Source organism: Pyxicephalus adspersus, chromosome 8 (genome assembly GCF_032062135.1).
Source record: "Pyxicephalus adspersus chromosome 8, UCB_Pads_2.0, whole genome shotgun sequence".
Classification (NCBI taxonomy): domain Eukaryota; kingdom Metazoa; phylum Chordata; class Amphibia; order Anura; family Pyxicephalidae; genus Pyxicephalus; species Pyxicephalus adspersus.
Window position 1 is genome coordinate 53,370,907 of NC_092865.1, and position 15,638 is coordinate 53,386,544.

At 38.4% G+C, this 15,638-nt stretch overlaps 1 protein-coding gene across 1 annotated transcript in view; it reads right to left on the reverse strand.

Moving 5' to 3' along the window:
* The window catches only part of CPNE9 (copine family member 9), a 162,806-nt gene that overhangs the window by 7,340 nt on the left and 139,828 nt on the right, over window positions 1–15,638 (reverse strand). Inside the window, 4 exon segments of the mRNA XM_072420685.1 lie at window positions 6,718–6,775; window positions 13,037–13,139; window positions 13,228–13,355; window positions 15,026–15,207. Of these exon segments, the coding sequence (XP_072276786.1) occupies window positions 6,718–6,775; window positions 13,037–13,139; window positions 13,228–13,355; window positions 15,026–15,207 (471 nt within the window).

Sequence of the window (15,638 nt, forward strand, 5' to 3'; positions counted from 1 at the left end):
ACAATGCAAGCAGGTAAGGCTTCTAAGAAGCAGAGAATCCAATCCAGGAACGTTCTGCATCATATCAGCGCCATCTCCAGCTGGTTGGAAACACAAGGTTTAATATTCTACTTATTCATATTAGTATTCACAATGTGTGAACGATTTGCATCTAGATTTGTGAATGTCACCCTTCATGTAAAGGCTATAATTTTCCTAACATTTTCCGCCAAAGTTAAACGAGCTGTAGGTTTCCAAGTCATGGCAACCCATCGTATGCGTTACTCACCTACTAATTTGGGAGCGAGCAGTGTGACTTCAGGTCATTGGTCGATGATGAAAATACATCTCCTCAGTAACTAATTCAATTTATATTTAAATGAAAATTTTCTTGCCCTATACTTTTCAGATAAGTATTTGTAAAAGAAATAAAAAATTTAAGGAAACGGGAAACAGATTGCTAGGAGGAGCCATCTGCATAGGGTCTCCGAATTTGGGGTTTACTATTGAAGATAAGTAATGATGCTTGTTGATTCTTTTATAAAAAGAGAATTTTTTAAACTGATGATATGTTGTAGTGTTTTACCACAGAAAACCATTCAGTAAAGTCTGAAACCAAACAGTAATATACCTACTACTGGTCATTGCTACTGGCATCCGTGTCGGGTACTTGCCATGTGACAACTGATATGGCATGGTCATGTGATGCTTATAATGTAAAAGTAATGCTAAAGCTGGAGAATAAATTATAGGAGAGGTATGACAGGGGCTATAGGGGAAGGATCATGAATGGGCACTGACTACAGGGAAGAAACCATAGAAAGGACAGTAATTACAGTAGGGAGCACACATTACAGTGGAGAGGACATTTGTCTGTCCTTATTAAGATCTGCACATTATTGACATTTTACTGTCATTGGTAACATCTGACTGTTGTTGGCATTATATATGTCCTTGATAAGTAATTGCCTCCCATTGATATTATCTACGTGACTTTGATTTCTGCTTGTTGTTTATAACATATGTTTGTCAATGGTATTATCTACATGTCATTGATATCTTCTTGTCATTGGTAATATCTGCTCATTATTGGTAATATCTGCATGTCGTTAACATCTTCCTGGTGTTGGTAACTTCTGCTTGGAAGTCATTGATATCAACTGTTGTTGATAATATTTTTCATTTTTTAGTAATATCTGTATGTCATTGATATCTGTCTGTTAGTAATATCTGTCATTGGTATTATCTGCTTGTTGGTAATAATGTCTGTTTGTCAATTGTATTATCAGTATGCCATTGGGATCAGCCCATAATTGGTATTATCTGCACGTCATTGATATCTGCATGATGTTGCTAAACATTCACCTGTCTTCGGTAGTATCCATATGTCATTGATATCTTCTGATGTTGATATAATGACTGACCCTGATTTATTAAACCTCTCCAAGGCTGGATAGGATACACCTTCATCAGTGAATCTGGGTGATCACTGATGAAAGTGTATCCTCTCCAGCTTTGGAGAGTTTTAATAAATCAGGCTCTATATGTCAGTCATTGGCAATATCTTAAAGCCATTGATATCTGTCAATTAGTAATATCTGCCTGGTATTGGTATTATCTGCATGACTTTGATATCTGCTTGTTGTTCATAATATTTGCTTGCCAATGGTATTATCAGTCTGCCATTGATATTTTAGGCATGTGATTGGAATTATCTGCATGTCATTGATATTTGCCTGGTGTTGGTAACATTTGTCTGTGGTTGGTAGTATCTTTGAATCATTGATATCTGCATATTGTTTATAACATCTGTCATAATGTCTAAATTCCATTGATATCTTCCTGTCATTGGTATTATATGCATGACTTTAATATCTGCTTGTTGTTCGTAATATATACTTGTCAATGATATTATTAGTATGCCATTTAAATCTTGGTAATATCAGCATATCTGCCTATCATTGATTCAATGGTGTTGGCAACATCTCCTTGTTGTCAGGAGTATCTTTATGTCATTGATGTTGTTGGTAATATCTGCCTCCCATTGATGTTATCTGCATGTCACTCATATCTGCCTGTTGGTAATATCTGCATGTCAGTAAAATTTGCCTATCACTCTCTTTGATAAATGCTGCCATTAATATGGAGTGCATGCAGTATATCTGATTTGCTGCAGTCACAGAGCAGCTCTTGCCTCGATCTCTGACAGCACTCAATGTATTCCCCAACCCGAGCTATCACTGTGGTTCCAGGCTTTGTCAGCAGCCCACTATTGCTGAGGGACCAAACTTTAGGGCCCCTATCAAATTTAGGACACACTGAGAAGGAACTGGAAAGCTAAGATGCATTTTATTGGCTCTGTAAAGCTGGATCACACTTTTAAACAACTCTTTCCCCTAACTTTATCCTTGTCCTCTTCTCCCCTCACCAATGTGCCCTGCAGAGCCTGTGGCTAATAGGCCAGAGTCATTTTGGGAGTTCAGCCCTGACACAAGAGGTTAAACCCGCCAGGCTGCATTTTGATGTTAAAACGGTGACTTTACAATCTCATTTTGATTTGAAATGACTTGCATTGTACAAAATCATTACAAAAGCCTCCAATGTCCTTGAAGCTTTAATAACCCTGGTACACTCCTACGACGCTTGCAAATCTTTCTCTGCGCTATAAAAGTGATGCACTTGGGCTGGCGATCTGCTTTCATTACACTTTATCTGCCTCCTACAGGACAGAATCTTTTAATCCTTCACATAGCTTCTCCTTTTTTCTATTTTCAAAGCGGGAGGAGATATACACATTGAGATTTAAGACGTTCACTCAAACGACTCTCTGTGAAAAAAACAAACTTCTCAAGAAGCCACTTGTAGATCTCGCAGTAATTTGTTCTCAGAAGGTTAAAACCTTCTTTAAAATGAAAAATGCACTTAAAAGGAATATGTCACATTTTGCAATTAGATCACAATGTAATAGAGCAGACTGTAACAACGTAGCAGGCGCTTTCTTTTTTTAAGTATAGAATTTGTGCTGCTGTTGCTGACTTTGATACCCCCACTGGGCTGGATTTACTGCCTAGCATAGCAGGCTCTTGCCTAGAGGCAGCACAGACAATGAGGTGACTTCTTCCTGTATATTATTGACCACACAACTTTTATTCATCATCATTCTTCCCCATGACAGTTACCATTGAGCACCATTACAAGGGGCCACCTCTATACTGGTCACCATTGACTGATATTACAAGGTGGTACTAAATTACCAATTTATTTCAGCAGGTTCCTCTACCATTGACCACTGATGGAAAGTTTTACTTCTACACTGATCACCAATGTAAGTAGGACCATCCATGACTACCAATGTAAGGCAGACCCTCTCCATTGACCACCAATGTAAGAATTCATGCCTTTATTGACCACAAATATAATGAATAACACTGGGCACCGTTTATCTTACAAGACTGAGGACATCTATAGGCAAAAACAGGGTACTGCATGGGATAGTTATGGGTTGAACATAAGTACCACAGCAGGGTTTGCATTATTGACCTCAAATGCAATATTGCCCTTCTTCACTGACTAGCAAGGTTAGGACACACTCCTAAATCTACCACCATTGTAGTTGTTGTTTCACTTCTACACTGATCACTAAAGTAAAGTAAAGGGGCACTTCTCCAACTACCAATGTAAGGCAGACCTTCATTGACCACTAATGTAACAATGTATGTCTTAACTAATCACAAATGTAATGATGCCCTTCTTCACTGACTAGCAGAGTAAGAACAGTTACTTCCGTTGACCACCATTGTAAAGTTTCACAGATCATCAATGTAAGGGGGGCCTTCCATGACTTACATTATTGACCAATATTGCAAGTATTTATTTCTTTACTGACCACAAATGTAAGTTGTAATATGAGTAATATTGGGTGTCATTTAACTCAGAAGACTGAAGACATCTATAGGCAAAACTGGGTACTGCATAGGACAGCTTTGGGTTAAACATAAGTACTACAGCAGGGTTTGCATTATTGACCCCTAATGTAATCATGCCCTTCTTCAATGACTAACAAGGTAAGGACACACTATTTCATTGACCACCATTGAAAAGTTTCACTTCTACACAAGTCACCAATGTAAGGGGAACCGTCCATGACTACCAGTGTAGAACAGCCATAAATGTGATCACCAATGTAAGTATTCATGGCTTTACTGACCACAAAATGTGGTCTACCACATAACGCACTCACGTAAGGAGACACTCTTCTGCTAACCACTATTTTAAGGTTACACATACATACTACTACAACCAATTCATTGCCATTCATCAATGAAGGCAGGGTGCTATGATGACGCACCTACTAAAGGGGGGCAGGCTCATGATACCCCTCACACTGATGATCTGCTTAGTTTTCTTGGTTGAGTAATGCTGTCATCATTTAACTCAAGTGACATCTAGAGACAAAAACAGGGTACTGCATAGGACAGTTTTAGGTGAAAGATAAGTACCACAGCCGGCTTTGCACTATTCATTAAGCTCGACGTAAGTACAGTACATTACATTAACCATGTAAGTATTCATGCCTTTACAGACCACAGATGTGATAAAGATAGTATTACACTGACAACCAATTTGTTAGCTTTCTCTTCATCGTTTAACAGTGAAGGCAGGGTGGTATGGTGATGCAACCCTTGGAGGGGGCAGGACCATGACACCCTTCCCACCAAGGATTTCCTTAGTTTTCCTGTTTGAGTAATTCCGGGAGCCATTGAACCTAGCAGACTGAGGGCATCTATAGGCAAAAACAGGGTACTGCATAGGACAGCTTTACATTGAACATGAGTAGCCCAGCAGGGTTTTTTTTTACCTGCAGGGAGGAACAATAAATGAACCTTGGAATTAACTAAAAATTACATGTCCATTTAAGACTACTTTGCTAATAGGAGTAAAAAGCAGTTTAAAAACAATACATCTACCAGCAGGATCTACAGGTATTAAAACAATGTTACTATGGGAGGGATGGTAGAATCAGAAAAACAAAAAATGCTGTTAAAACTCACATTTGCATTTTTTCCTATTTTGCTTCCACTTCCACAATCACAATTTAACCACATCTCCACCTATCAGTTTTCCACATTTTAAAGTTGCCTAATATCAAAATTATTTTCTTTTAGATCAAGCAGAATAAAGGAAAAGGTCTGGACATTCTTTTGTAAATTGAGATTTTTTTTTTACATGGAGTCCTTGCTGGGCACAATTTAGGAAAATCTATATTTGGACTGCGGTGTGAAATCTTCCACTAGGCTGTAAATATGTATTCAGGATTGAACACCCTAATTACTCTGAGCATTTCACATGAAATGACTTTGTAGAAAACCTGAGAGTTTCGACTGGGAATTTGCGCTGTTATTTTCTCCTGCAGGCAAAGTGAAACCTCAAGGGCAGCCGACAACCTCAAAATGTCATGAATTAACCATTAGGCTGCTGTATCCAGCTAGGAGCTGGGCTAGTTATCCTATTCATAATTATTGAAACAATTTACATGTATGCTATGTTTAACTCTCTTTTTAATATTGCAAAAGGAAAGCTTGGTAACATATACAGGAGGGTCAGCACAGACTTGAGCCAATGGGCTTTGGGGTTGTGGTGATGTCATCAGTTTGACATGCATGTGAGATGTATGAGAACTCACTGACAGGTGCATTTGATCTGTAGTTGACCTGCTTCTGACCCTCAGGCTTGCTTTAACAGTATTTGCATTCACATAGACTTGTATGTGAGTTTAAAACCTGTCTGAGAGATACAAAAGCCCAGACTATGCAGATTAAAGTGTAAAATTATTATTATTAACTTAACTTTATATAGCGCAGACAGATTACGCAGTGCTTTATCAAGTCCGAAGTCATGTCACTAACTGTCCCTGAAAGGGGCTCACAATCTAATGTCCCAATCACAGCATATGGTATATCACGGTCTAAGAACATTTTTTAGGAGAAGCCACATAACCTAACTACATGTTTTTGGGATGTTGGAGGAAACCGGAGTGCCTGTAAGAAACTCATGCAAATACGTGAAGAACATGCAATTAGCTGCTATTAATGTAAATCTATTATCTCTCAAAAATCACATCAAAGACTCTTGGTTTGGGATTCAGCGGGTTTCTAACAATTTAAAAACATTTGCTGGTTGTTTGCATTGGAGACAACCAAGATCTGCTCTTATAGGAAAAAGCCTAAGATACCTGTGCAGTGAACACAATGGTTATATTTACAGAGATATATGACAACCTAAAGTGCTTTTACCAAAAGGATTTATTGGAGTATCATCAGTTGTGTTTGTCTCATGTTATTAGCTATTTTTCGATTGAACAATTAAATAATTACAATTATTATCAAACATGTCCCGCTTTTTAAGCATATCTAAACCAAAAACCAAAATGTAATTTGTTGCAGATTAGTAGCCCATAGATATGGCTGCAATGTAATTTTTTGGTTTTAGATACATTTAAACTTTGTTCTGTAAATGGCAACAGTTGTCCAACATTACCTATGGCCCAGACAGTGCTGATTGCTTATTGTAACAGAGACAGAAGTTGCCTTAATACATACATATTGATTTCTAAACTATAATTATGAAAAATTGTAAACAAGAACACTGCAACATATAAAGGAACACATATAACATTCAATGTTCAAATGATTTCCTGAATTAAAACTTGTTGGTTTTACAAATAAGTAAACCACTTACCATCAAATTCTGCAGGGCCAACTCCTACTATAATAATGGACAAAGGTAACGAAGAAGCCTACAAAACAATACAAAGACATTATTCAGAGCTATGGAAGCTAACCACCCAACAAATGGGAAAATTCTACAAAAATTACTTTTATGGTTTTCTGATTCCATAAAGAAGAGTATAATGGTTGCTTTGCAAAAGTCTAACTTGATTTTTTTGATTAGGTTGGGAAACCAAAGTGGAGTTGCAGCTTCTCTTTGTGGGTCAAGGAGGAAATATCACTTAATATAGCAGACAGGGTATTGTGGGTGTTCACATTCACTTCTACAAGTTCCAGCAACTCCTGCTGTTATTTAAATATAATATCCAACAAGGAGAGTGATAAAGGATCTCATAATGACCAAAGAATTGATGCAGAACCTGCTGAAGTTCTCATTACTAGGGCACCTAAGAATCTGTTTGGTGATCTAACTTTCCACAATCTACTAACTTTAAAAGGACAGTTATGGGATATTCTAAACGTTTAACCAAAATACTCCAAATCCCCAGCACTTGCACTCACCTCTAAGTCAATCACCTTCTGCACACACCATTCCTAAAGCATCTGCTGATGTTCCCATTCCACTCAAGCCCACACTTTTGAGCAGATGGGCAAAACCATTCTAGCTTTTCCACATAATCAGCTATTAGAGACCCCTTGGCAATCAAGTTGTAAGCACCTCCAAATATTGATTGGCTTCCAAGCACAATCAACTGGGCAATGTTATCTGAGATTGCCCGGTTTAGGAAGTATTCATAAATTTAAATATTAAAGCTTTTAGTTCAAGCCTCTGGAATACATTAGCAGATGTTGATTAGAGAAATTATTATTCAAAACTTAGGAAAGAACAAAAAGCTTTAGAATGTTTCCCAGACATCTTGGCTGGCTATGGCCACAGCTGAATACAATACTCCCCACAACACTGGTAAATCAGTTTATTATTTCTGCAGCTCTCATAAATTTTACACTCATAAAAAGTAAACATCGTGGAAGTTAATGGATGTTGGAAACTTTTAGGTTAATGGATGGAAACTCATTAATGTTTTTTTACAGAGGAAATTTTATTGGAACTAAAGAAATCAGAAGAGCCAATGGCAGACAGTGGTGGATAACTGTACCCCCAACTAATTTAACTCTGACCCTCTCAATGTTACCTATACCCCTATTAACAGACTTCAGAGCAGCAGGCTATGGAGCTACACATGGTAACTCTGTCATTTTAGGCTGATGGAGATAAATTTACACCTGTGAAGCACCATTAAGCCCACTAACTTGTAAGAAGAAAGTATGGCTCATTGTTAGTCATAGTTACTGATCCACATTACCTGATGACCAGAGGTGTATATATGGTGTAGATAACAGCGTCAGGGGAAGAAAGCATTAAGTTTAAAGTATTGTTGCCACTATAATCACCACTCCACCTCCAGTCTTGGTGTTTTGACTACAGATCACAATAGCAGTGCTGGTTGCAGCATTTTAAAAGAACTTAGCAGGTTTTACAAGGCTAGCAAAAAGTTCAATACAGGTTTGCCTAAAGCTACTTCGAGATTGGAGTTGAAGTGTGCTTTAAGCGCGTCAAGAAAACTTTTGGACACTTGCTGCACATGACACTCTTCAGACGGGTATTTGCAAGCTAAGGTCTGATGTAATGTGGTGTGATATGAACCCGGCAAATTTTTTTTTCATAAACTACTGATACAAAGATGGAGATTTGTTCGAAGAACCCTTGTTTAACTAATAATTGAATATTGTAGATGTCTGGAATATAATTATGCATGTATCTTTAGAAGGGACCTAAATAATGGAAACAATGTATGGTGGGGCTTTGCCTTTTGCAGACCCTTAGCACACTGCCCAACAAGGCGTTTTATATTTTGGCATAATGTTAATGGCACATCCTAATGTGCAGTTTCCTAGTTAATTATAAACAGATTATAATTTTGCATGCCAAGTTGCCTATTTATGACTGGAATGAAGTGGGGTTGGGGTGTTACACTTTCAGCTGCACCACCAGCCACAGCCCATGGTAAAAGTAATGGCAGCACATTGAAAAAGCAGTACTGTATAAGCTGTTACATTTTTGTCTTTCATTAATTGGGTTTGAGGGATTTGCCTCAAAAACCCCTCCAGGGTTTGCAAAAAATCATGAAGGGTAATGATATTTCCTTACACATTAAATAGCTTGCCTTTTGGGATTAGCGTCCTTTAAATCAATTTGGTTCCTACAGGAAAAGCACAAGTCAATTTTAAAGACGCCAGTTAAGTTGAAGACGCATGCAGAAAAATTAGAAAGCGCTCCGGGCCATAATTAGAAGTCCTGAACTTCCTATGGTCTGCTGACAGTATTACCGAGGTCTATTTTTTTGGGGGGCGAATCCCCTCGACGTGGCGCTCTACAAAAAACATACTTTGGCTGAGCCAAGCTTTTCAGCTTTTGGAAAAATCTTCTTGGCCGGCTTTGTTCTGTACGAAGACTCTTTTCTACAAACATCTCTCTAGTGTGCTCTGTGGGATTATTATTAACCTTCCTCATTTTAATTGGAATTAATGTCAACTCTTCATTAAACCAGATTTTCATCAGCAGTTAGAAGGGGCTTTTTTTCATTTCCTAGCCTACTGGGAGGCCCGCATTGTATGTGCTCGATTTTAGACACTAATTGTTATTCTCAGTTGTTAGGATATTGGCTTATTAGCGGCTGCTCTTTCTCACACTGCCCAGAGGAAATGCACTTTTGTTCAAGCCTTAATTTTGTTCTATTCATGTGTGTGCTACCTGTTCTGTTTACTCCATGTGCGCTATTTTTGACCCTACACGGGTAGCAACAAGCCCGGACACCCTGGCAAAGTTAGATATTTTATTTTTTACAGGAAAGACAAAGCAAATGTTGGCACTATTTACAGGGAATGTAAAAAGGTTTTGTATATATTTACTTCCATGCTTGGATAGCTGTGATTTTTTTCTGCTGCAATTAGGTTACGGTTAAAGGTCTTGTCCCTCTCCTAGCCTTAGAATGGACAGTGAAAAAAGCAGCGGCACATTAATGAGCTCATCTCTCCTCCTATCATCATGTACCTTGTGTTACTTCTTCATCCCCCAACCAAGTCAGGCACTTGCATTATTCTTTTGCTTGGTTTGGTAATAAATATTGCACATTTGTTTTTCACTGTCAATCTTCAAATGGAAAATATACCTAAAATATGCTCTTTATCGCCCTGTCCCTATGCTGAGCATGCCTTTCAAACATCTTTGCTATCAGTTCTCCTCTGCCACTGCTGACAGAGCAATAAATCACAAACCTTTGTATTTTGTCTTTGCCCTGTTAGCACAGGAGGTACATTCCAGTAGTACCATGATTACCTGACTTCTTGGTGACTCCACTGATTAAAAGTTTATCAAAAGTCTGTGTGAGATGCACACCATGACAGCAGATTAAAAAACTTTAGGCCACAAAGCTGCCTTTCACTCACTGTATAGGTACATGCCTGGAAAGACAGCAATTACATGCAGACTACCCTAGGAAACAGCCACAAATGAAGCTGAGACTAAATTGTTAACATGGTGAAAGCAATTATCCTAAAAAGAGGACCAGGCAACACAGATGGAGAGAAGTGGGCTGGATGATCCTGTTAATTTATCATACTGAAAATGGGGTTGGTCTAATAAACCTGCTGCATTTTCTAATGATTGTTGTGTGCAATCGTCTAAAGACTACAGTTCTTCTAATGAATAAAACACTCTTTGCGCTATAAACAATTCAGAATGACTAACAGAGGAGACTAAACATAAATATTACACAGTCCTGCTATTAACAAGTTCTCATGACAATTATCCACCAACACAGAGAATACGCAATCCAGATATCATTCAGCTCAGAGATCCTTCTTTATTTATGAATGACATTATGATAAATTGAAGTACAATGTAGTAGCGTTATACAGTGCAAAGAGTGAAAATCTAGTGAAATCTAAAGCCATTCTCTTTTTCATTTTGGACAGAGAAGAGAATGGGTAAATACCCCGTTAGGTATGTTTGGCATCAGTGTTACTATCAGTTCACTATACACTATATATATTGCAAAAGTGAACAATATACATTCAGCCTCTACAGCCAATTACTGATTAACCATTCTCCCTATATAAGACATTAATTCCCTGTGTAGGTGCAGTAGAGAAAAGGTCAGTGTTCCCTAATTTAAAGTTGTTGATCAGGCAGGGCTTTTTTTGCATAAAGGGACAGGCGATGGGGACAGCCTTCTGCAAAAGGCATTCTTATCTGCCCGATCGCCGCCCAGCTGTCATAAGTGCTGCGCTGTGCAATGGTTGTCCGTATACCACGAACATCCCTGATTGCCCTGCAGTTCCCAGGACTGAATATTCTCCAGCGTGCCTGCCCGGGAGTTATGACATCCCAGCCAATCAAGATAGCAGAAGATTGGAACGAGAGAGAGAGGAATGAAATAGATGGTGGTACCCGCAATGGAACAGGGACAGGTGGATATTAATAGGGTTTAGTTCCGCATTAAACATGCATTGCAAATTTGGTCCATGACATCAGTCAGAATTTTCTTTCTTTTTACAGTAGCACAGAGGGCCTCTCATTTAAGAGTCTGGGTAAAATGTAAGAAGAACTCCATATACATTTGACACAATGTACAACTTTAAAGCATTCCCAAAACATGTAATTTTAAAGATTCATGTATTTTCAATGTTGCCCTCAACACTACTTGACTAGGCATTGACATTACACTATTACAAGGTAATAAAATATAATAAAATCAATTTATTCTAAAACCATTTGAGAAAAAAATACATCCCTTTTCTAAAAGCTAAAGCTCTCCAAAACTGGGGCCTGGGAAGATAGATTGTCATGGAAGAACCTGGGTGATTCTGCAAACCAGGATTGGATTTGGTCCAGGATTGAAAAGATTTTCCAACTGTGGCAAAATATTTTTTTTAGGAAATCCAATACAAGATATCACCCAGGTTCTCCAATGATCTTGGAGACCTTTGATAATTCAGATCCTTTACAACTATAAGGTCCATTATATCCATTTACCTGTCACCTTTTAAACAAACTAAAAGGTCATACTTAACTTTAAAAGTAAGGTTTGCACGATACAAATGGCATTAAACCAATTTAGCTGTCCACCAATATGACAGCCCCCCACATACTATCTCAATATAACTCAATGACTCAACTCCTGTATAACAGCGGAGAAGCAGAGCAGGACATGTCCAAGACTACACAACACCCCTTCTCACCCCCACTCTAAATTGCATGCCAAATATCTATAAGTGCTGAAATAATATGTTTTATCTAAGTTGCTATGGGCTCAGCACTGTGCACTTTTGTTCTGTTTAATTCTGGTAGTTCGTATTTCTCCTCTTATTATTATGTGACTGTTATATTAATGAGCTTGGATCGCTAAGGTACTGAATAGGAGCTGGATTGTATAATGTCTGTGTTGGCGGATAATTATCAAAAGAAGTTGTACAATGAGCTGCTTAATAATAGCAGTGCTGTGCAATATTTATGTATATTCACCTCTGCTACTCAATCTCTGGGTTGCTAATACATTCCTTGTTACGTGAAGGTTTATCATAAAAGCTGATGAAAGAATATGGATGTTTATGAAACATTTTAATTCTATAATGGGAAAAGCATGCCTCTTAGTTCAACCTTATGTAATGTTATATTAAAATTCCCTTCCCATAAGAAATGATGGTAATTTAAGAACCAGAAAATGCATAATTGTTTGATGGATAGCAGTATGGCCTTGCCAGTGTCTAGAAATAAGTTAACTGTGGGCATATTGTTATTGGAAAGATGTGTCCATTGTTTTATGACTTTTTTATATGACTGTTTTTGTACCAGGATCTTTGTGTTATAGAAAGATACTAAATTTTGCTGTGTGCGCATGCATGGTCCCCAGCAGCTGGTGGTATGCAGGTATCACTATATGATAAAGTCCTTCATCTTCTGAGCTTCCAAAAATCCTAGAGTGCTGCCAAATTGTCCCACACAGCCCTGAAGCTTACCAAACTATTCCAAACTCTTTAACACATTAGTGTTTTATCTTATCTCCAATATCTCCAAATATTAGGTAATGATACATTTTAAATTTCTTGGACTTTACTCCTTTTGACATGAGGCTCCCAAAACTGTTTAAAACCCCAATGTATGATGCAACTGAGGCAAGAGGTATTTTATTGCAGAAAATACCAAAGACAATTTTATTTTTAGTAAAGTTTTGTGAAATGAATGTCAGGTGGCAACTATACAGACTTACATTTACAATAGCTTCTTTGGTCTGTGCCATATCAGATATGACTCCATCGGTGATGATTAAAAGGACATAATACTGGGAGCCGTCCGTAACCTGACCAGCGGCACTACAGGAAAATGTGGGAAAGAAAAAGTCAGAACCAGGAGGATAGATTAAATCTCCAACATCAAGTTAAATGACAGGAATTCGCTTACTTGGCAACCTGATTAATAACTGGTGCAAAGTTGGTTGGACCATAAAGCTGAACCGTTCGAAGACTTTTAAAGTAGGCCTCAAGCACACCCTGTATACCGACACAGTTTGGGTTATCCATGTCTCCATTCTGCAAAAAACAGATAGGGTGGCAAAGAAGTTACTTGTAAGAAACATCTGAAGGCAGCTACATTTAGATACATTCTGTTTTTACTTGAATGACATGTTGAACCCACCATGCTTCCATTATTACTAACAATGTTCCTGGCCTGGTTCACCTTTGGGTACTAGAATTGACCAAGCACTGTTTGAGGAAGACATTATGGCAAGAACGTCATATGGCTTTTGCCAACATATTAAAGAGGACCACCAAGAGATAATGTAAGCTGCCCTTGCTGACCTGGTTCTAAAGAATACAGCTTGCCTGGTTTGTGTTCTGATTCTTCACCAATACCTCCTGGATCACTGAATGAGATTGGGTATGCAGCTTGAGTGTTTGGCTAATTGGAGTTATCTCCATGCTTGTTTTGGGTGTGTGGCTGAAACCACTTTTATCAGAAGATCACTTAACAACCAGGCCATGATCACTTACACAATCTTCCAGTGGTAGGTCCACTTTATCGACTTTATCTGACCTCCAATACAACAGCCCCCCTATGACCTTATAGCACCAATACCTGGACCAAATTAAGGGGGTCCTGATGAGGAGATATAAAGATTTAGTTAGATGCTAAGCTATGTCAAACCAGTCAAGGCACAGGGGCAGCTACAGCAATGCTTCTGTATCAAGTCTTACCCCAATCAAGTATGCGGACAGGGACCTGAAACTTTTCTTAATTATCTGCTCACTTGTTCCAGGATTCAAGTGAGTGAACTGATGCCAGTTGGATGGTATAAAGTTTGAGTAACTAGACCTTCCAAAAAGGTGTCAGGACTCTCTCTACTAACTCATGATTGGTTTGCTTTAAATCGCCAGTGACCAGACTGATGGCTGCTGAGTTTAGAAGCAGAATGCCGATGTGCTAAATTTCAGTCATCATCCATTTGAAACAGTCAGTAGCATCAGGCGAAGAATTCTGATTTGCTTATGATAATAATCTTCCCAATGTTCCTTATTAATTAAGCCTATTCACTAAAAACAATTGCAGGACTTTAATGGTACCAATTAAAATATTTTTTTGTTACACACTTTATTTACAGGACATGTCTGGATAAGAGACACATATGGCAGCAGAGTGGTATGGAAGAGAGATGTAAGCTGCACACCTCCACTGTGGTCTGATTGCTGGTCATCTGGTTGTTCTGCGGACCATTCTCAGATGTTCTCCTTTTATGCGACATTGATGTTTTTGAAATACTGTGATCAAGTTGGACGATAAATAGCATATTAATACAAGACTCTTCAGCAAGTGTTCCTCCTGATAAAGCAATTAAAGCAAAATGTGTTGGGGAACAATGAATGAAGGATTTTTACAAATTTTGATGTGTTTATATTGTGGTCACATGTACAGGATATTGCTTTTAATTTTTGTAAATAAAGTGTGTAACAAAAAACAAATTTGAATCACTACCATTAAAGTTCCACAATTGTTTTAAGTGAATATGAATATTATTAGGGATGTGGTACTGTAATATTTGGACCTATTACCAAATGTTAGCGGATTAATTAAGCCAACAATATTTTGAAGGGGAAAATCTTTCACTCCCTTGGACAGAGCTTGTGAAGTCGGCAGTATTGGAGTATTTTCGAGTCACGTTAACTCTAGACTGAGGAAAATATGTCAGAAGACATTTACGCACCAGCGGGAACTCATGGGAAATCTTGCCATCTGGTGGGATCTTGGCACCAAACCCATATGCTGGGAATAGTTTGTCACTGTCATAGTCCTGGATAATCTCTCCGACAGCTTTCAGTGCCATGCCATATGCGTTCAGCTGGTACGGGTTCATGTAATGGAGAGAGGTGGGCTGTGAAGGGTTACCTGAAAGGAGAGAAACAGAGCAGTAAGAACACATATGAGAAGATAACCAGGTTCAGACATTGCAGTGGCCACAACTCTACCTTAGTATTTTATATCTTCAGGCAATCAAATCAATACACAGATGGAATAAATAGGGCCAGTATGGTGGCTCAGTGGTTAGCACTCTGGCATTTGAAGCACTAGGTCCCAGGTTTGAATCTCGGCCAGGGCACCTTCTGCATGGAGTTTGCAGGTTCTCCCCGTGTTAGTGTGGGTTTCCTTCTTACATCCCCAAAAAATATACAGTTAGGTTAATTGGCTTCTCCCCAAAATTGATCTTAGACTGTATTAAAGATATATGGCTATGGTAGGGATATTAGATTGTGAGCTCCTGTGAGCTAGTGACTATGTACAGCGCTGCGTAATATGGTGGCGCTATAAAAATACTGTGT